At 43.2% G+C, this 21,994-nt stretch overlaps 1 protein-coding gene and 2 long non-coding RNA genes across 5 annotated transcripts in view; 1 reads left to right on the top strand and 2 right to left on the bottom strand.

The window, feature by feature from the left end:
• LOC111261925 (uncharacterized) overlaps window positions 1-4,456 on the bottom strand; it is an 8,384-nt gene extending 3,928 nt beyond the window's left edge. Inside the window, exons 1-2 of the long non-coding RNA XR_002681282.2 lie at window positions 4,114-4,456; window positions 550-632 (exon numbers count right to left, since the gene is read on the bottom strand). This is a non-coding gene — a long non-coding RNA (uncharacterized LOC111261925). The remainder of the gene's footprint in view (window positions 1-549; window positions 633-4,113) is intronic.
• dally (division abnormally delayed protein) overlaps window positions 28-21,994 on the top strand; it is a 70,028-nt gene continuing 48,061 nt past the window's right edge. For all 3 annotated transcript variants that reach the window (XR_015311742.1, XM_022835813.2, XM_022835812.2), the window contains exon 1: window positions 28-722. Coding sequence is in view for 2 of the 3 variants with exons in the window: in XM_022835813.2 (XP_022691548.1) it covers window positions 476-722 (247 nt within the window). In the remaining variant the exon portion in view is untranslated. The remainder of the gene's footprint in view (window positions 723-21,994) is intronic.
• LOC147753259 (uncharacterized) lies at window positions 14,485-20,019 on the bottom strand. Its single transcript, XR_015311739.1, has 3 exons — window positions 18,863-20,019; window positions 15,798-18,625; window positions 14,485-15,523 (listed from the first exon to the last, which is right to left on the bottom strand). It is a non-coding gene; the product is annotated as an uncharacterized LOC147753259 (long non-coding RNA).

Below are 21,994 nucleotides of genomic sequence, written 5' to 3'. Positions count from 1 at the left end.
GACCGACAGACCGACAGACCGACAGACCGACAGACAGACAGGCAGACGGACGGACGGACGGACGGACGGACCGACCGACCGACCGACCGACAGACCGACCGACCGACCGACCGACAGACAGACAGGCAGAGACATAGACAGACGAACGGACCGACAGACAGACAGAGGGACAGACGGAGGGACGGACCGACGGACGGAGGGACAGACGGACCGACAGACAGACAGACAGAGGGACGGACGGACGGACCGACAGACGGAGGGACGGACGGACGGACGGACCGACAGACAGACAGACAGACAGACAGACAGACAGACCGACAGACAGATAGACAGACGGACGGACTGACAGACAGATAGACAGACGGAGGGACGGACGGACAGGCAGGCAGACAGACAGACAGGTAAATAAACAGATAGATAGATAAATAGATAGATAGATAGATAGGAAGACAGACAAACAAACAACCCCAGTGAAATGAAGAAACACGCTTTTGTATCTGTCGGAGCGGATAGCGGCGCGATCGTCGTTCTCCTTTTAACTGCACTTACTTTCCGGGTATCCAGCGCTTCGGCATCTACGGCGGACGCCACAGACACTAACGAGAGCAGTACTTTGCCCGCCTGTAACAGAACTGTGAGGATCGTGGAAACGACTCACAGCCGAGCAAATAGCTTATTAATTGATTTTCCCTTCAAAGATGAGCTTCGTCTTTCACAAGCAGGTGAGTCTCCTAGTAGTAAATGGTGGAAAGATTAGCGCATTTATGCATTCTAGCCTGTTAAAGTTTTTTTTTTTTATATTAATTAACACGACTCAGCAGAGTGTCGTCGCTCAACTCTTGGCTTTTATACGGGGTACGGCTGGTAGGTTTATTTCAGGGTGCTAATAGGATTGTAGTATAGGATAAAATCGTGCAGTTAGTAAGCGCAGTAATAATATTCTAATTATTGTCTGTGTACTTTGAAAACGTCCGGCACGCCGACGGTTGCTGTCTGTACAGCTGTGAAATTGGACCGATGTAAAGTACAGGACTCTGTAACAACTAGTGAGCTGCTTCGAATAGTAACGACAATATGCGATCAGAAGAAAACTTTTTTAAAAAACAATTTTCAGCGTTTTCATGCTTTCCATTCTATGTTCGAGTAGTATCTGCAGGAAATGGATCCAGAGGTCTCGCAGTGAACATGTATTCATCAGGTGGAACTAGGTCGATGTATTTCACTGTGTGTTCTCTCACTCTGAAAATCAACCTTTAGGTGCATTCTCTAGCTAAAGCTCAAGTGCCAATCTTACATGCACGTACATGTCCGACGCGTGCAATTGGATAGGTAGCCGCTCAAATGATCGTTACGGTACGTTGTTGGACATCGATTATCGAGCTAATCAGCAATAGTTAACAATGCATAACATACATAGAATCTTTGTGCGTGTAAATAAATATAACAGTGATTGAAATCGATAATTACGATCGTTCGTTACTGCATAGCACTGCCCAAAGGGCATGGCTGAGTGACAAACCCAGCCCGGTAAGTAACCTTATTATTGGGTCAGACGAATGCGACGAGATCGCTTCTTATCGGCATTGAACAAACACAAAAAAAAAGAGACGATATTGGCGATAAATTGAATCTTGCTCACCAATAAGAATTCTAATACAGTTCTAAATATATTCGATTAATATAAAAGCGCGCTGAATGTCATATACCGTCAGTTATATTAATCGTACTAAATATTACTAAGTTAGAACTTAGTAACGCTGTTCAGTAGATAGCATGCGCCACTTATTATATTGCTGATTCCTATGGTCACACTTCTGACAATGAGGATTGACAATAGTCGTTTAAAAGTTTAACAAACGTATCAATATATTATATTACTAAAAATATGTGTGTTTGCCTTTTTATTAATGATCTGCTTTTTAAAAGTGATCCACGCTGAAAGGTCGACTCGATCCGACTTTTTGTGGCTGTTAAAACTCTACGTTGAGATGAGTCTCGTTATTTATTGCACGTTTTTAAAAAGAAAACACTTTTCGACTTTCCAGTTCCTTGGTATTGTGACACCCGCCGAGTAGCCGAAAGGGCTGATCGAAGCCAGGGGGTGTTTCCTATAATACCTGCATAAGTGCGGTTGAAGAGGGGAAGTATTAACGAAGAATGGACCTAGGCTGCGTACACGAAGTCTACATGACTAGGTAGATTGGCGAAAAACTGTTTTTGGGCTTGTTTTTTCGTAGAAAACGAATAGTCTTTGAGTATTCCAACGGTGTGAACTGATCCGCGGCCAACACCATGAAAAGAACATAATGGAATGGAAGAACGCTCTTGCCATGCAATGCGTTCTTGCTACTATGTCCTTAGACGTATCTGAGATATGCGTGGAGGATAATTTGAGCAAGCAGAGTTTTTGGGCTCTGGCTTATTCTACTGGCCATGTGAACCTGTGATTAGATACGTAATACGGATATTAACGTACACGTCACACAAATAGAATATAGTGGAACTAATTTCCCAGCAGTGATTATCTGGGCTAATAGAATAGAAATTGGGGTCGATCAAGTACTACCGCACAAAATTTCAAATCGTTTCTCTTCTTTTGTTTATATCATCAACGTTTGCGAAGGTGTGTGTTTACTCGATACAGGTTAGCATTTAATTGTGCCGAAATTTCCTTCAAAAGATCTGAGAAAAAAATCTTCCTCGTAAAAGATCTGATATCACCAATAACTTCGTATTTTGTAATAGTACTTAGGAACTTCGAAACATTTGTGAAATGCTGAATGCGTATTTGTCAGACTTAAGAGATACAATAGACAAAATATAGATGTTCTTTGAATTCATTTAGGCTTCAAAGCGTTCTTAGTTCTGCTTGGTAGGAACTCGTGTTCGTAGTCATTATCAGAAACATTCTTCCACTATATTCGTCAGACGTACAACGGGGGCTAGTAGTATAGTGAGATAACGGCGACTATGGCTTATTACGTCCGCCTGAACTTAATCAGAAACTGCCTTAAAAAACGCAACGCGATACCTCTCTGTTAATTTTCCGCAAATACTAATAATAACAACCGATGATACAGTTATCTACATATCTGTGACATTATGCATCATGACGCTCGAATCCGATGTTTCATTTGCTTTGACGCCACTAGGTACTACAAGGTGGTAAAAACTGACAAGAAAAAAGATGGTAAAGCAAGGACACTGCAGCGCTTATATATCCACGCCGTGGTTGGCGTAATAGTAGAGCTGGCGATAGAGATGAATTTATGTAGTGCGCTGCACAGAGGAAGATCAAAGACAAGCAGTGATATAGAAGTCGTAGCTTAGGCTATCTACTGTTATGGTTGAGCCAGTGAAAAGCGATCAGTCGAGGGAAAATATGACACAGTAGTGCTATTTGGTCCGTTACTGTATTTGAAATTCTTAGAAAAATTCGGGTGTCTTTTGAGGATATCGTTGCAGTGGAACAATAGCATAGCTGTTATTGTTAATGGCTTGATTTTGTGCGCGTTCATCGATTTATGCCCCTGAATTCCTGCCCGAAAAAGAGGGCAGCCGATAGCGGATTAAGGGGTAATTTTAGGGCTTATGTGACCTTAATCGGCTGTTTTTATAAACGAATATGGTCAACACGTGAAGAATTAATGTTTTATCGAAAGACCGAATCTTAGCTTTGCACCGTTCGATCTGTAATGCTTTCTGGCCGGATGATTAACTTTGTTCGAATTTGGAAACACCTACTGATTTGACTATTAACGAGTTCAATGGATGCTTGAGGTCTGTGTCCCGATATGAATGTATAGCACAAAACTTTGAGCCATATTTTGAAAGGACCCATTGCACGCTTGTTCGGTGTAAATGGAATAGGAGATCATAACATTTTATCCACTCGAGTTAGCTACTGGCGAAAATAAGAATCCTATCGTTATCAATGATATCGGAGAAAACGCAGAAGGAGAACACACGCAAGGGCAGTCAGCTGTCGGCAATGAGAATTCTTTCTTCTAAACTATCCAATATTTGTTAAATCCAGTATGGGATGTAATGTCAACGATGCAAACAAACAAAAGGTTAGATATGAAATCTGACAAGTCTTTGCTCCTTGCTCACCGTACCAAAGTTGCAGTCCTTCACGTGCATCGACCAGCACGATTACGTGGGGATACGTACGAAATACAGGTAAAGCAGTTATCAGGCTATAGATACTATCATGAGCGGTAAACGAGAATCCACAAATTTCTTGTTAAGCAGCTTCAGTCGTCGCATTGCTACGGTCAGTACTGAGTTCTTCATTGGCCGCCGACAGCTTGCCGGTTGCACGTAGAGCATAAGCTGACTGGGTTAAACCGGACCATTTTTCAGTTGGGTCAACACTGTGACGCTGTTATTACTGCTGGCACGCTCAGCTGGTCAGCTAGTGCTCGTACGACTGCAACAACAACAACGGCCAAAGCAACCTCGCTGTGTCTACTTGCGTAGCTGCACGTGTATGAATGTGTATATATGACGAGGCAGAATGAATGAAGGGTATCCTTATCACGTACACGCGGTCTACCAGTATTCGCGGTAAGCGATGTCTCTCTGCGAAGATCGTAAAAAAGCGACGGTCATCTGCGCGGTTTTTTCGACCTCGACAGGCAAACGTAGATGCATGCAGACATACCGACAGACAAATAGGCCCAGCGTCGCGCACCTTCAATACAGACACACTCATATAGGCGTATGGCCTAGCTGACACAAACTTAACATCGTAGGATGGCGTTACGCCGCTACTGTAGTGGAACAACTCGGCCCATTCTGGTAGCCATATGGTAGAGCAAACCTAGAGGTTATAAAAATCACTGAGCCGTTTTTTGAAAACGAAAAAAAATAACGCCAATAATTAGAAAATTATTCAAATTTTTTCCTTTCATTTTACCAAGTGTACACATCTCTTAGACGTATTAGCACGGAGAATTCCGCTGGCGAACGAGATCTTTATGTTGCTATATTCGAAAACACATTGGTAGTTACCTTTAAATGGTAGAAGATATGTCTGTCAAGTGGCTGTTGCAGTGATGGCTTACGTAAACACTTCAAACGTATTGCTTTGTCAGGCAGTATTCGCTCACTCATCAGTTTTCTTCAACAGTTGCTGTCCCAGCGATTTTTGAGTCAGTATCTTGCATTAACTATTTGTATAATAGATAGTGAACTTTTTAAGTTTTGTAAAATGGGGAACTACGATCCCTTCATGGAGCCAGCGAGCGACATACACCGATTGACGAAACGTTGTTTTATATATTCAATAATAAGTGTCGACGAATTACTTTTTCCAAGCTGTGTAAATAAGTGACCGTATATATACGTATGTAACCGGGATCCTGCTCGCGGCAGACATCATCTCTGGGAGTCGGTTTTTGTGTCGCCCGAGATTTAATAACGACACGAGATAAAAACTAGGAACAGACAAGAAACAACGAAAACGAGAACTAGATCCCTGGTAGCGCCAGGTTAATATAAGTTATTAGCGACAGAGACGGAACTGACGAAGCGCGTCATCAGCATACTTCTAATATCATCAAGTTATTCCCTGCGAGGAAACTAACAGCGTTCTTCAACTGCCACCAATACAACGCGATTTTATCCACTATGGACTGATGGCAAGCATTGTTTTTGGCCATTGTTGCGTCTATTGGTCGCTGTTGTTCCTTCTAAGCGTCCGCTGCGTGATTAATGAATAAGAGACTGCTGGAGGAGGTTACTTGGCTTCCTTTGAATATATGTAGTCTAGACCTTTTTTTTGGGACAGTATCTCTATCCAAATATAAATGATGTCATCTATTTTCTTACCCAGGCAACTAGTGCGCGACAAAGTTAGCGACCTTGCTTTCCAATATATGTTGGCATTAACGCCGTTCTTTAGAAGCTGCTGAAACATTCACTTCAAGTGGATACGAAAAAGTAGTGTTCCAACTGAACTATCCTTCTTTGGAAGGATAGCCGAAAAGGATATCATACGTGCAAGGATTATTCGTTTTTTCCGAATCGACCGACCAACAGTATCGTTGCATAAACTTCACAAATAAGACGACGTAAGCCCTTTCGCCTTAGAAGTAGTGTTACCGGTTAGTTAATGCTACCGGTCCTGTTTTTAGGCAAAGATCGGGTGGATCTACTAGAGGGCCTTTGCTGGGTATCGTGGGTCCATTCAAATCATACACACACACACACGAAAATTAATTGAACGACAACCACCTTCTCTTCTCAGCATGGTCAGCACAACGTTCCCGACCTGATTACGGCAAAAAGAGCTAAGGTTAAGCTCTAGTACGGCGCCCAAAATAATTATGAGTTCTAGTTTATGCTAGTTTTCTATAAACGTAAACAACAGGAATACAATCGATCTCGAATTCTATGTCCGTTGATAATTGGTTTGACAGCGGGCACTCGTCTAAGCATTTTCTCTGGTAATTGCCAGTCGTTATCGAACCGTGCAAAGGTGAAAGCCTCGCTCAGCGGGCCGTGTGGTGTAAGCGTCTTACTGTGCGATTTCTTTGAAAAATAAGGACCAAAGTATAAAGCAGTACAACTAAGCAAAGCATATTCTGAGAAGGTGAATTCGGATTTTTCCATAAATCAAATAATACGAATTGTAGTAAAAAAAAATTTTATACCGTGGGCAAAAGGGATGAAACTGATAAGTTGAAGGAACCTAGCTAATAAGAAATGTATTCAAATAAAACTTCTACAAACTGGATGTTCAAAATAGTACGTCCTGCTGATGCTGATCAGCCACAGGAAAACCTCCCCCGAATTTTCTCAATAGCGCAAAAAAAAAGTTAAGCTGAATCATATCTACTGCCATGGCTTCTATGCAACGACATTAGTCACTGATTGCAGCCATAGCCTTTTTCGTGTCGACATCATTACCCTACAACCTGTAGTTCTACGTCGCCCAGGATAGCATTAACAGTAGTCTAGCTATTCTTGCTTTTACACAGCGGTCAACATAATTTCAGCCTTACCATCAGATCCATTGGAAAGGCCTTCGCTGGGTTCGAGTTCATGTTGTCTGCTGGTGCACCAGTTGCCCCTACCGCGCTGGACTGCTTTTGCTGTTGCTATAGGCCGCTCTGTGCCATCTTAACTAACCGGCTCAATTTGGCTCGGGCCTGCCCAGCCCTGGGCAGTAACCTCTGCGCAGACTAGAGAGTACAATGAACAACGCTGGCAAAGACAGACGAAGTGGCAGTGCCTGCAGCGCTACCGTGGTCATCAACACTGGTAACGTTGTCCCCTCAACAGAGTGAAAAGTACCACAAATTACCGCTGGCCTCGAGTTAGACTAGCGATCCCCCACAGCCACTGTTCGCACTAGCAATAATAACGAATCGCGCAGCAAAGACTGGTCTATACATATAATAATTGTGAGGCTCGTCACAAAGACGTGGTCAACGGGAGGGGCTGCTTGGGGGCTAACTGGAGGACGTCAAACCAGAAATGAAGAAAAGGCGCGAATGAATTGTGAACGACGCTTACCTACTTTGGTATATTCCGAAGCGACAAAGTGAAAAGATAACTACGCTGCTATGTCATGCGTGTCATAAAGGGGCGTTATGTAGCATTCGCTTAGTATGACTAATTGCACGTTGAAATGTATATACTAGCTCCCCATATCCATTCAGAAATAAAACTTACCACTGTACGTGACAGAAGCCTCAGTACTGTTACGCGGATCGTCTGTATTACTTAGCGTGCATAACTTATGATTAACTTACACACGCTAAGTAATACTATGCTTACCGTTACTGTAGCATCTTTAAAATGTTCTCGTTTATTAAGTAATTGATTAATTATTTCGCTTAATGGAAAATAAGATGCGAACGCATAGAAGAGTACAAGTCTTCAGTGTTGGTACATCCTGCTAAACCAGCGTAAATATCTGTGAACGTTACTGCCTTCACCATAAATATGATCCACCTTGTCTGGCAAAATCAGACGGCCGAATCGGCTTGCTGTTGCCTTAATTTAAAGGTAAAAATTGACGAAAAAAAAAAGACGAAATCACCACAGTTGTCATTGAGCGTCAGTTATTATTAGCACATGTCTTTCCGCCTCACCTATCAGATCACAGATTCAACAAATTACCTAACTGCTTGTCTCATGTCATTGTTATGACATGTTATTTTATTTATTAATGGAGTGTTTACCGACGCAAACAAGTTGCCTTAGTGGCGGTCGTCGTCGGACCAATGTCTGCGTCGTCCTCAGATCTGAGTCAAGTAGATTCTATTCGGGTCAGTCTATTGCTTGCGCTTACATTGCTCACATCGTACGGATGTCTGTCGGTCTGTCTGTCTGTAATTTAGCGGGATTTTCAAACCCAACGCGGCAGGGGGTTGCCGGCAGCAGATCTAAGCCCGTACTAACAATTTGGCTATCCTGATTTACATGATTTTAACTCAGACATCACGTATTCACTTTGCCGACTGAAGCAGCAGTGACAGCTTTCTGCTCTACCGAAAAGAGTTGTCGACTGTTGTATCGGTTCCTATCTGATCGGATCAGATGCAGACGGACGGTCGTTAGGGTTCTGGGCTGCCAGAGGTGGCACAAGTGGGTTTGTCATGTTGAACTTGCAAGTTAATGCTATTTCTCTATAGATCCTTTCTGTCGCATGTAGTTCGCTTTGCAATATATTTTTTCCTCGTATTTATCATCATCTTATAGGTCTGTACGATATTTGTTAGATGGATAGCAGCAGCAGTCAAGAGACTTTCTGCTATCGATGGATTGCGTGGGGGCCTCGTTTGCTTATTTGGCAGTGTCTCATGCGACTGCGGAACTTGAATAACGAACATATTGATAGGGATTTTGTAACTATGGATGAGAGAAGAACGCTTGTCCATGATAATTATTGACTTCCTTGCCGCTCGTTGGTAGTGCATTTAAATGTTGTTACGTATTGTAGAAACTGATCATCGTTAGCAACATCTGGTATTGGCTGCGAGCCGATAAGGCTTCATAATAATGACTTTATACGATCATCGACGTTTTGTGGTCAATCGTTTCATAGGAAGTAGCCGAAAATCCAGCGTCTTGAAGTCTCTATATACGCGGCCTATGAATTTTTCAAGCACCACCGACTGGTAAACTTAATCAACTATTTAGTCCGCGGCTTACTGAAAAAGCAATCTCCTTTGTGCATTGTATAGTTTTAATCGTTAATGAGAAACGTTACAATATAAATAGTCTTGTTAAAATGAGTAATTTTTATTGCGCTGGCGAAGAACCGTAGCCGTCCACGAAGATGATCTAAACCGTTGTAGCTCGGGCATCACAAGCATCACCAATAAACACTCGCGGATACTCGTTGAGTATCAAGGAGGCGTCGTCTAGAGAGGCATCGTCATTTCTAACCTGGCAAATCCCTCGTATAACTAACTGCTATTACAGGTCTTACAATTTCTGCTGTTCAAATTGTTTTACGACTCTGTCAATAATATCGAGCGATTCCTCTTTCTGAGTGCCTTATTCTACATGTATAGATGTTGCTTCTCCAATATGGCTACTCGGAACCAGTTTCTTATGTGCCCGTAGATCACCTTTACTTAACATGGTTTTAACAAGCGCAGCCGCCACTGCTGTCTATATCTGGACTTAGACAGGCCATATCGGCGTCTCGTACTCGACATCTATATAGCAGACGCTGCAAGTCCGTTTACCCTTCTACCTAAAAAGGCAAGAGGTAGCAGAAATTGAGATGTATATATATATAGGAGGTGTGTCAACCGCATGACAACCTGCAACGGTTGTCGCCACCTTTGTAAATGCACTGCCATTTAAAATGGCATGGCTTTAAGCAGCTGCGGCTAGCACATTCGACTGTGGGAGGTCGTAAGTGCCGGTAGCATAATAATTACCATCTCAATAAAGTTATAAGAAATCCATTTGTTTTGGTGCTAGCACCAAAACGGCTGAAACCGTTGGCCGATCGGACACAGAATGGTCGATGACTAGATAAAGTGTGCATGCTTGATAGGTGCTGCAATCGTCGACGATCGATAAATCCTTACAAGAGCCTGAGATATTGAAACACACATTCGCTCCATTCATTATCAGCCGCGCCGCCGGCGATTAGCGGTCACTGTCGCAATGAAGGATTACGTTTATATTATCGTACTGATGATGGTAGTCAAGGTAAACGGGAATACTGTTAAAATGCAAGGCAGCTCGACGTGTTCCTTGTTTTTAAATACGTATCGACGTGACGGAGTCGATAGATTGGAGTACGTAACCCTTTGGCGCTTGTCTGTTTATCGAAGTGGCCGGATGTCGCGTTGGTCTGTGCCACGAGCAGAAAGAACAGTCAGTCTATATTTAGGTATATATAGGTTGTAACTTAGTGAGTGAATGGCGTCAATATATTATCAAGATGAAATTCCGCCCTACTTCTGGGCAACGGCTGCATGTGATACATACAGCCTGCTGCGTACGTTAAACGTACGTCGACATGCAGTGCGGATATCACACGTGACGTCTGCTTACGGCAGCAACGGGTGTACCTTAACAGTGAAAACAGTCCTATCTAGGCACTAAGGTTTGTAGGCACAGTAGACGACTTTTAGGTCTAAAGATGTCACGCTGGTCCCTCTTTATGATAACCATTCGTATCGTAACCTCGGTAGAGTTCGATTGAGCAAAATCCATGGCACACGATAGCAACAAATGGACCAACACAAGTACATGCAATAAGTGGTTCCCGTTTGGGACGGATTCCGTAACTGTTATTAAAGCAATTTGGTATCTTCGTTGTTTCGAATTGTTCTCCGTTACGTTCGACTTAATGTCTTGAAACGTCTTCAATATTAGCACGGAGTTACGTCTTAACGAACGTCGCTAGACGGTACGCGCTCGCGTCCGTCAGACGTAGCCATATCGGAGGGCGCCTAAGCCTTACGGAGATGGTCGCATTGTAAAATTGGGGTACTGCGACAACTTGGGCGAGTGGTGACGAACAACTAGCGACAACATCGAGCAAACCACGTTTACCCATAAAATTTGTCCATCGTAACTTATTCTATCGATATTGCTATTTAGAGCCTTCTGCTTTAGCCCAAATCTCTACTAAACAACTGAGATCAGGAGCCACGACTGCGGGGGATAGCACCAAACGACTAGCAGTTAAGTCCGCTGCTTGGCCGATGGCAGAAAGCTCAGCCAAACGAATACGCTTAAATAGTAACGAAACTAGCATCGTTTGGCTGTGGTACATGGGACAGGGCGCAGGCAATGGGCCAGTTAGCGATGTATTGCCTCCTACCGTTTTCGTTGTCCTGATCGCTGTTGTCGGCTGTGAGAGTGATTGAGTCGCTCGAACACGTTACTGTCCTGCAACCTTTACATCGTCGCATCTCAAAACAGCAGGCCACCCGCGTAATTCCTCTCGCCACTTATTGAATAATAAGCTATCGTGCGTTCTTTCAGGGTCACTACTGTTCATATTTATTTCTCATTCACTACGTCACAGAGCTGGACATAGTGAGGTTCACTCTTATTTGATGTTACTTGCTCTTCGACTTGAGAACACAACAAAATCGAGTTCTTTTAATAGATTATTAACTTAATTATTTATTGAACAGCCGAACCTTGTTCGAGCATTTGTTATTTCGTTGTTGCCGCCTTCTATTACATCATGGGGGGATTAGCCTAAGACCTCTTTTTTCTGAATTTTTCCGTTCCTCCACGTGCACTCTCAACCTGATCCCACATTAGCTTGTAACGAATCTGATTCTACGACTTTATATAGAGATTTCGTTATACCTATTATTTGGCAAAATATTAGTTTTTATAAGATTCTTATCTAGAGGTATATTTTTTGGGTAAAATAAGTTTCACTCTCTAAAGGTTCTCTTTATTAGAGTATTTTTTTTTATACTATTTTTCCCTATGGATTTTCTATATTCCCCTCGTCACTTAATTCCTTTTGTTTTGGGACACTAAGCAGTTAGCAGAGTATTGCTGTTGTTTTGATCCCTAGCGCTGACGGTAGCCAGACGGCCGCATTTGTAATGGCATGAGGTGGCCGGCATCATAGGTTAGTAAGCCGTAACAGAGCCGTTGAAGAACGTAAACCCGGCTCGAATACACTGAGAAACTTGCGCTTGTTCCACAATCCAACAACAATAAGGATTTGGCTGTCCCGTCATCCTGCTAACAATTCCTGCAATAAACGAACAAGTAGCTAAGCCGATTGGAACCTGATGGCCTGGACGGATTTTGTTTCCTATTATATTTTATAATGAGTGTTTGCGTTTCGCGTGCGCGACGCATCCATAACTTGCTAAAGACGTGCGAGTTTTTGGCTGATCGTATCCTGCCGTAATGAAAACTGGAAAAGCGGTCGATGGACGAACAACCCAGGCTGCAAGATCGAAATGAATAATAGCTCATTCAATGCTATGCTGCACTGTGACGGCGTTTAGCTGCTGTTTTGGCCTTGATGTAATGCGTACAAAGCAGACACAAGTTCTTCATGGTTATCGTCAATGCTGAACTCAGCTAACTCACCTATTCAGCGAAAAATTGATTATGTTTATAGAAGGCCGGCTGTTTGTCGAAGCCTATCGTCTGTAGGATTGCGACGGACAAGGGCAATAACAGCAACTATGAGAATATTCATGAGACTTACTAAGAGAAAAAAAACTTGTTGCTTACCCATTTTCGTTGAGGCAACGAAATTGCATCGATGCTCGCAAGCGTTGTTGAAAGCGTTGTCGTCACCCCCAACCTTAGATAAGGAAAGCAGGCAAGAGAACTGTGGGCATCTTAGAGCTGGAAAACTTATGTTCAAAATGTTTCCTTTAAATTTAATAGACACTGTATTTGCCGTTTTACGCAGTATATGGCTTGGTAGATAGCTGGAGATATAGTCGAAAAGCTTTAGGTGTATATGTGGCTACACATCCCTGTCGAGTGAAGCTTGTGAAACCCTTCAAATATTGAGTGTTTCGAGAGAGCAATGAGTGGCACAGCTTAAGAAAGCATACTCATCACAGATTTTGCGAAGACACCACCGCAACCTAGAAGAACCCCCGTCATGGCGGTCCACACGTCACTTTGGACCAGTGAAGTGCAACCGCTAAAGTGCTCAAGACGCAGAGGATAGTCTTCGGCGGAGACATTCGGGTGCATGAGGCTTCAAGGATCTGGATGTGTACCCTTCAAAAATAAAGCGCAGTAAACCCTTGACGACGGCCTAAGATGCTGGGCCATCTACACGGTTATCTGTTCAACAATCTGTCCCTCCGATTTGGGCACATTCTGGGCATCTGCCCAATACTTTGTGCGCGATACTTTGAGTCAGCGTCTGCAATATCTCGTGCAATACCTGAAGCACCGTCCAGTCTAGCTTGGTTTATTGATGTCTCTTTTGCGGACTTTTCTCCCTTTCAGCGCCTTTAATCCGATTGCCTATGTCTCGATGTGTGTGGCGTGGCTGTCGCCGTTTGTCGCGCCTAGGGTTGAGGTTAGGGTCGAATTGTTTCTGGCGGCCTTTCGCTACAGCCGATCCTGTAGGAAAGACGAGCCTATCGGCTCCTTCAATAGTGTGTTAACGAACGAACCGCCTAAACTTTTCGGGTATGACAGCAGCTCCTATTTATACGATGCCAAACAGACAACAAATACAGCAGGAGCATGAAGAAGACAACCAACATCGGGTCCAATCGACCCTTCGATGATCTGTCCCGTTCGATGACTGAGGCCGTTCAGCTGAATTTTCTCGTCTAGATAAAGCTGTGAGATTTACAATTTAATTGACTGTCTTCGTAGTGGACCATGCAAAGATGGCTAGCCTGGCTGCATTTTGGCTTTGTTTACTGTATTTGAAAAATAATTGGGTATAGCAACCGCTCCGTAAATACTCGGAGAATTATGATTTTATATCTATAATATTATCGATTACCAACATAGTCAGCATATTGAGCTTGCGTCTTTCATTGACGCTTGTGATGCCCAACCAAAAAAATTAAGCTAATTGCTTATCAAAGCGTTGTTACCTGCAATGGCGACAAAAATTCAATGAAAAGGCAGCATTCAGAGCTGATCGCTAGATAATAGATGCATTAATTTAAGAGTGCTCATATCTTATCAGCCATACGATTAGTGCTCCTTTTCATCTTGAGAATTTCGCTGATGAACCGGATTAGTGATGGACACGTCGGATATGATAACGCTAACAGTTTTAATACGCGTCCATGATCGACGCAAGTATCGACAACTGAGCCTCTTTCGCGGGCGATAGTCCTTTGGCTGGATTATCTCATTGACTTTAAATGTACCACGTATCGATCAGGTGTAAGATGGTCAGGAAAGCTATTGCCGAAAAAAAATACAGAAGGTATCGTTGCGCAGGATAGATTTGTACTTACGATCGTTGATACGTTCATGCTAAGCAAAAACTTTACGATACGCAATATTGTTATCAATTGAATTCTGAATAATAAATGCGCCTTGCAATGTGTAGGTCTCATTGATGAAACAGTTCGGGTACGATCATCCCGACGCTATCGTGAGTCCTTCTCAGAGCATTTTTCGATATATATTGCGTTCTATCAGGTTTTCCTGAACAGCTACCTGAGAAGTTGTAGTCGCTGAATGGAACTCTTTCCTCGTTGCGAATAAACGGGTTCGAAGTGTTCTCCCTAACAAAATGTGAGCGATTCAACATAGAATAGTAATTCCAATATGTCGGCCGGTCTTTAATGACATTTATCAGTTATTACCTTCCGTGTAAGGTGTTCATTATATGCTCATTTCCACGAATGACCTATGATAAGCATCTTAGGTAGGTCGTATAATTATGACACTAGTTAACAGTGTAGTTTATATAGTTTCTTATTTTTAGAAAAAAGCTACTGTAGGCGGAGGAAGACGAAGGCCCTGTGAAGTATGAGGTGTCAGAGGTGCCGTTGCCGTCTTCGATACGCCATCAACAAAATCCAAGTCTTCAATTTGTTTTCGTTCGTGCAACGTGCACCAAGGCCGTCCCGCTTGTACGTGCTTGTACTTGATTTGTACGGATCAATGGTTGGCTTTGGTATACACTTCGATGATCGCTTAAAGATGGACATAACCGGGACGTTACACATGAACTGGATTGTACCTCGAGTCGAGGCACAGTAAGATGGCTCGTTTGTGAGTATTCGGTGGAGTTCGGGTTAGATTTAATTGAGGAGGAATTCGCATCTGTTGGGGATGCAACATGTGAGCAGATCAAATAGAGCAAGAGAACAAATCGTCGTCTTCTCCGTTACGCGCTGTAAGGCGATTTACCGGCATCTCCACGATCTGCACCATACGGCAAAGAGCTTCTCCGAAGCGGGTCATCTTGCGGATGGTTGTGGCTTGATTCGTATGTCTTGCTACTACTGAGGACGCAGTGCTCACTAGCTTTCATCTGTTGAGGTACTCCCCCTGATCGTCTATGCGATTACATTATACGTAGTGTTAGTAAAGCACTCAAGCGTCGAAGGTCCTGGAAATCCCCAGAAAGAACAATGACAGCAACAGATTCAGTGTATTGATGAGTCCTATGATAGATGCTTTATTTACTGCTAGTAGCGTAGGTGATATCGTGCAACCGTGTAGAAAATAGCAGCGGATCGTCCGCTAGCCAAATCGAAGATCGGCTGATGGGACTGCTCATATCTGAACATGGCTTGCAACAAAGTGCTCTTCTCAAGAAAAACCTAAGGACAAAAGCAGAGGCTATTTTTGCAAAACAAAAATTTAGAACTGATTTCTGTTACCTCTAACGATTCAGTTTGGCAAGAGGATTCTTTGCACGGATCTTCTGTCGGTGGCTTCACAGACAGCAGCATTGCTTGCGACCCAACGATTAGTACGTAACAGTAGTAGTGTATACCCTGCACTAGTAGATAACAACAAAAAATACATGTACAAAAGTATAATAAATATGCTGTTTCGTATTGTACTTTATTGACTAACGAGTCTTCTAAAACATTTAAAGTTGTTGAGTGTTTTTTGCAGCTCAAGGTTCCAATCGTTGTCGAGCATATGGTCTACTTTATACATCATATATGTTACTTTGTGACATTTCGCCTCAAAGTTTCTTATCGGTTACTCGATTCTGCCGTCTCTTTCATACTTAATAGTTGTTAACAACAGCCTAATTGCACCAACATAATATCATAGTGTTCGTTCCATTGAGATTTCGGTTTATTCATTCTTGCTCTGCTGGCTGAACAGCTACCGTGGCCATCGCAAAGGCAGACCTTCGGCGCACTTCTTCACATCGTATCCTTTTGTTTTTGGCCTATCGTTCTCTACTCCATTGCATATTCAGCCCATAACACGTGGCAACTCCTCGTGATTGTCTGTATGTCCGTCGGTCGCCCAACAGTCGATTGGTCGGTCAGGTCGTCAGCGTCGCGAATGTCACCATAGAAGGCCAATCGGCCAATTTCCGTACGTTCGGGTCCGCACCTTCTCCCTCCGTTACATCTCGTTTGGAGCAGTCGACCAAACGCCGGCGGTGCTCCATTACCAGCACCACCCATACTGCTGCTGCTACAATAACCCACGGTGAACAAACGGTGCCGTGAACAGCCCGAACAGCTTTTACAGGAAAAGAAAGAAAAACAACTAACTATGCCCCGTCATCGTCGGTGATCTATTCCACACAGTCAGCAGCAGCAGCAGCGTAAGGCGCGCCGGATGCAACAGTTTTTTTGACGGCGACCATCAGAATGTGAATAGTCTCCCTCGGTAGTAGACAGCCGGGTGGAGACAACATCAGCACCTCATTGAGATCAGCCCCATCGTAGGTTTATAAGGAGAGGATGCATTGAAGCCGATGATGCGCTGAGACGCTTTACCCTCGAACAAGATAGTTCGTGCTGTCCCGTTTTTTTTATCCACATCGGCAAGTGTCAATGTGGGAAGGGAGAACAAGGGGAAACCACGAGATGAAGGTCGAATGAAACAATAGCGGCGGCAATGGCAACAAGAAATGCAGAAATGAAGCAATATTAGCAGAGGCAGCTAACCAAAGAGGCCGCTGACAGTCGCATCGCCCTCACGTTCCCGTCCGTCGTAGCCGGAATTGTTTGGTTGCTTTTCGTTACGAAGAGCTTCGGAACAGCTTTTTCGTCGGAGCGGGCCTTCAAAGAGAAAACAGGACGCACAGGGAGACATGAAGGGTGAGGAAAAAGAAGAGCTTCGGACGGAAGGAGGAGGCGGGTAATATAAATAAAAACACACCATAAAGAGCAAAGGGAGTTGAACCTGCCGGTTATTTTCTGGGCTAGAACATTTTTGCCGAAATGCAGTTGGTTAGCTGTGGTCTTGCCGATGGCCTTTGTGTAACGCTGATATTGCCCTATTGTTGGGGCAATTACTTTTGAGAATAATGCTGCCGCACGTGCTCAGTAGGAACGACAAGTAAAAGCATATGGAGCGCATCGGCGAAAGAGCCATACATATTGGCTGGGGGTGGCCGTTTCGTACGAGCGACATCTGCAGAGATATTCGTCATACACACGCTAGCTAATCAGTGGCTTGTAACGCATTAGATAGATTCAATCAAATCAATTGCAAACACAGATATATGTTTCTTTTTCTTGTTCTTTAAATTTCGTATTACTTCCTCTGTGATTGTCACGAAGCACATAAACAAAAATAGGTATATAGCAAGATAAGCAATGAAACCATTTGCTCAGATATTGTTATAGTCAGCACAATTATTTAGTCGTTTAGATATTTAAGAAGCGTAGTCAGTTTCAGAGAGCTAAAACAGTCGTATCTGAAATGTAAATATACGGTTTTTTTCTTTAGCTGAACTCGTCATTTTCTAACTCCTGATCTACATACATTACCCTTCCAGCTGTAAGGCCCATTTTATATATGCGTATGCATACAAAAGATGTGATGCTTTCTATGACAAAATCCACTATTTAAACCATCAAATCTCCGGGACGTGTTGTACTATAGTGTGTAGTATCGGGATTGTGTGCCTTATAGCCGTACTACAATGCGCAATGTTAAGAAGGGGCTGACGTCCTTGTATTCAGATAGGCTCGATATAGATCATCACCTGGGTCCGTAGTGTACCATTCGTATCCGTAAGGAAGTAGTTCGTTGACCTGTGAAGCCTAGCAAACGTGACAACATGGTATCACGCCTTCCTTCCACTCATTTAGCATGGAAGCAAAAAAAACATCCATAGAAAGATCTCCGGCTTTGTTACCGATGGCGTCATATGCGGCTCCCGGTAAGGCGTTATGAAAATGTTGACGTTTAATTAATGAAGCTGGCCAGGTTTGTTACTATGCTCGTTGCTATTCATTGACGACGCTGCATTCTATTCTGTTAGGTCTGGCACGGTTTGTTCGAAACTGTGGCGCGTTCAGAGATAGAACGTCTCGCTATTGCAGCTCTGCCGATGAATACCGCTTTGAGACATGTTACAGACGCTCGCGGGGCAGGCGAAGCTGGCCAAAATGGTAACAGGTCTATGAGAAAGCGTGCGTGCGATACGACTAAAGCCGTGGCAGTGGTTCCTATGCGCGTTGAAAGTAGTCTGTTGTTGATTGCGGTGATCATGATAGCAATGGCGCTAGAAGTAGGTAAACAAATTTGATGCTTAATACTGCTATGTACAAATCGCATAGGAATAAGTTTCGTTTGTTTAGAATATTACATTGGTGGGATGTTATTAGATGAAATGACGTGTGAACGAATACCGGTCGTGAATGCCACTGCTTATCGATGCTAGTTTCTAAATAATTCCTGGTACATAATATATTTATGGATTGAGTCTTAACATGCCGAATCAACTTAGCCCGGCGCTTACCCTTGGCTGAGGATGCGCAAAGTCTATTCTTATACGTGAGGCTGCGTTAGGATGAACAGAGAAATTCATTTCTTCGGCTAAAACGTTTTGTTGGCAGCGTCGTCAGTAGTCGTCCATGGCCCCATAGCAAGAAGGTTTGGGGGTGTTTTGAGGCTCTCAGTCATTGTCCTCGTTCCAAGGCCACCTCGTCCTCCTGCACGGGCCTAGTATAGCTTCCTGCATCAGTATGAACCTCTAGGCGACAAGTGCAATATGACGGCGAGGACAATTTAATAATTCCTCAAAATTCCAAAAACAACTAAGTACATATAAAGAAAAAACGAATCTGATATATAACAAATAAAAAAAAATTACGAAACAATTATTGAATTTCGTATCTCTTCAGACAGCTCATTGTCGACCAGCAGAAAAAAGAAAATACGACCCCATTTTTATGATACGTATACAGCCGTTGCTCTGGTTCGAGTAATTGAAAAAGCCTTGTTACACACTACCCTATTACAGTATACTCCATGTTGTGTAACTAGTAGCTAAACAATTACCAATGACCGTTATCGATCTCTACATGTAGATTCGCTTGTGGGCAAGAGGTGATAGCCATTCGAGGTGAACACTTGCATTGGTCAAGTATGTATTTACTCAACTAATAGCTCTCTCTTGCGCTTTGTAGACAATTCTATTTGATTTATGAGCTCTTATTGTGCACTATAACGCCTCGTCCTACTGACTGATGCAGAAGTTAGGGGTCCTCGAAATTGCCAAAGACAAACAGAGGTATCCTTCTCGAACAGACGATACATAGATGTTTCTCTTGAGCTTTTCTACACAACAGATCACGATCAAAGGCGCAAACGGCAGACAATTGCACTCAATTGCCAAAGCGATATTTGAAAACCAAACTCGTACACCACAGAAAGCTTTCTCGCTGCCACGAATTCTGCTTCGACGAAACAGCTACAGATCCTAAATTATCTCAACCATTGGTGTCCCTATGAAATGTTATCAACTCTGTTTGTTTTGTTTGTCCGGTATCGTCTCTCTTAGTCGAATGCTAAACAAATACGGATCTGCGACGATGTCGACAACGGCACCAACGCTTATGCCAACGCGTTTGGCTGCCAACGGAGAGGGTTCTGGCTGTTCGCTTTTGGTTTAACGAATTTAACGACTTTTCGCTAGATCTGGTTCACCCTATCCCAGTTGGCTGTACTCGCGATGTTGTTTGCGCTTGGGCAGTCCTTTTCTCGCGGCAATAGTTCCAACGATGACGGCGACGGCGTGGACAGCCTCCTACAAAGACACACGAGCCAGAAAATATCAACGGGAACAATAGCGTCGACCATTGCAGTAAAGTTACCTCATCAGTTTTCCTAGCTGTTATTAAGCTGAAGTGGATTTGTGTGCGTGTCTGGTATCCTAGCAAAGAAGTTTAAGCGAACCAAATGTCAGCAAGGCAGAAATGCGATCGATTCCTTTGCTAGCTGTATCCGGCGATAGCGGCAATGGAAGAATTGGGCAAGCTTTAGGCGTAGTGATCTAGGGCACGCTTGTTGTTGTAGAAGACTTTGTGTAATGAATAACGGTTTAGTCGACGGTGTTATGTGTGATCATTTATCTATGATCTGTCCGGATCTCCATATTTGGCTCAGCGTTTCTGACCAAAACGTTATAGGTAATACGACGAATGCCGATCGTAGTAATATGCACATTGGTATTTGGCAAGGTCTAGCCTTATTTGGACCCGTTTTACGTGACGTTCGAATCATGTGCCTGATATCTCTAATAAACTGTGCGTGAAGTACGTAGTTGTGTAATTGTGGATTAGGAACCTTCGTTTTAAGAACTGTTAGCAGTTTCCCAAGCAATTACCATAGATTTTTAGGTGACATTAGCGACCTAGATACGATTTTATAGACTTATATGGACACACGCATGAGATTACGAATACGCTGCCCATGTTTTGAATATTTTACGCGCACCCACGCACGCTAGGCCCGGTTTGCGTTCTATTTATGGTTGAAGCGACGAAGTTCGGTTTTGTGTCATTAGTACATGTTACATCTATGCTCGCAAACGGATCCGAACTAGTGACATGGTAAGCTTTACTGTTTCTGAACCGATATATGTGCTTCCACACGTGGTTTACACGTGTGAAGTGCCAATGCGATATGTGCGTGTTTTTTCTGATCTTTACGTAAATGCGGTTTGATGAACATAGGCAAGTAACAGGCAAGAAAGGTGCAAGCAAAGACGAGTATGACCCGGCCATGTTCCCCAGTGTCCTTTTGAGACGAAGCTTCAAGACCAAGCCACCTGTCTGGTAGCCGGACGTGATCTGTTCAGCATTAATGGTAGAAATCATTAGTAGCAAATTATAGGAACAACAATGGTTCTATATTAGATGTACTTTGATACAGGGAATATTCACAGAATTTCTTACTGCTATGAGAACAGCGTCACTGTGTTACGATCTGCTTTATTTCCTGTCGGAACTGCAGTGTTCGGAAGCCATTCAACTCGACTAGGTCTTAGGAACATCGTGTGCCTATAAATTTGGTAAACGTGGTACTGGAAAAGATGGTGCCGCCCAACCAACGGTTTAAGAATTGACTCGTCTTTGACCAATTGTGAGTATTCTGTTCAGAGATTAGTAAAACATCCAGTTGTACATGCAGACTGACTTTGTAAATAAAGATAACGTCCATGACATTCCAAATCGTCTGTTCCAGCTGTGATCATACTACGCGTAGCTATCGAAGCGTCTCCGGATCCGGTTGTAGTTATCGTCCTAGTACAGCTACTAATTTATGACTGAAAATAATAGTAACAATCAGATATGCTTTTCTGCATATTTGATTTTTTTTTTTTGTTTTCTAGCAAAGATTTTCTTTACTGTTGAACTTGGTGCCATAGGAATGTGTATTGGAAGAAGCAGATCCATACCACGATACGTTGTGGTCACGAAAAGACAAATCGGTTGGCATTTTGATACGTACGGTTACGACAGCGTCACCGACTCGCTCGCTTGTCGAGACTTGCTATATCTGCGTCTAATACGTGTCCTTTAATAAATTCGCCTATTTTCGTTCCATTTATCTATTACGCTAAGCTAATCATATTTGATAGCAACAG

The sequence above is a fragment of the Varroa jacobsoni genome, unplaced genomic scaffold (genome assembly GCF_002532875.2).
Source record: "Varroa jacobsoni isolate VJ856 unplaced genomic scaffold, vjacob_1.0 scaffold_616, whole genome shotgun sequence".
Classification (NCBI taxonomy): Eukaryota; Metazoa; Arthropoda; class Arachnida; order Mesostigmata; family Varroidae; genus Varroa; species Varroa jacobsoni.
This window is presented reverse-complemented; position numbering and strand designations above follow the sequence as displayed.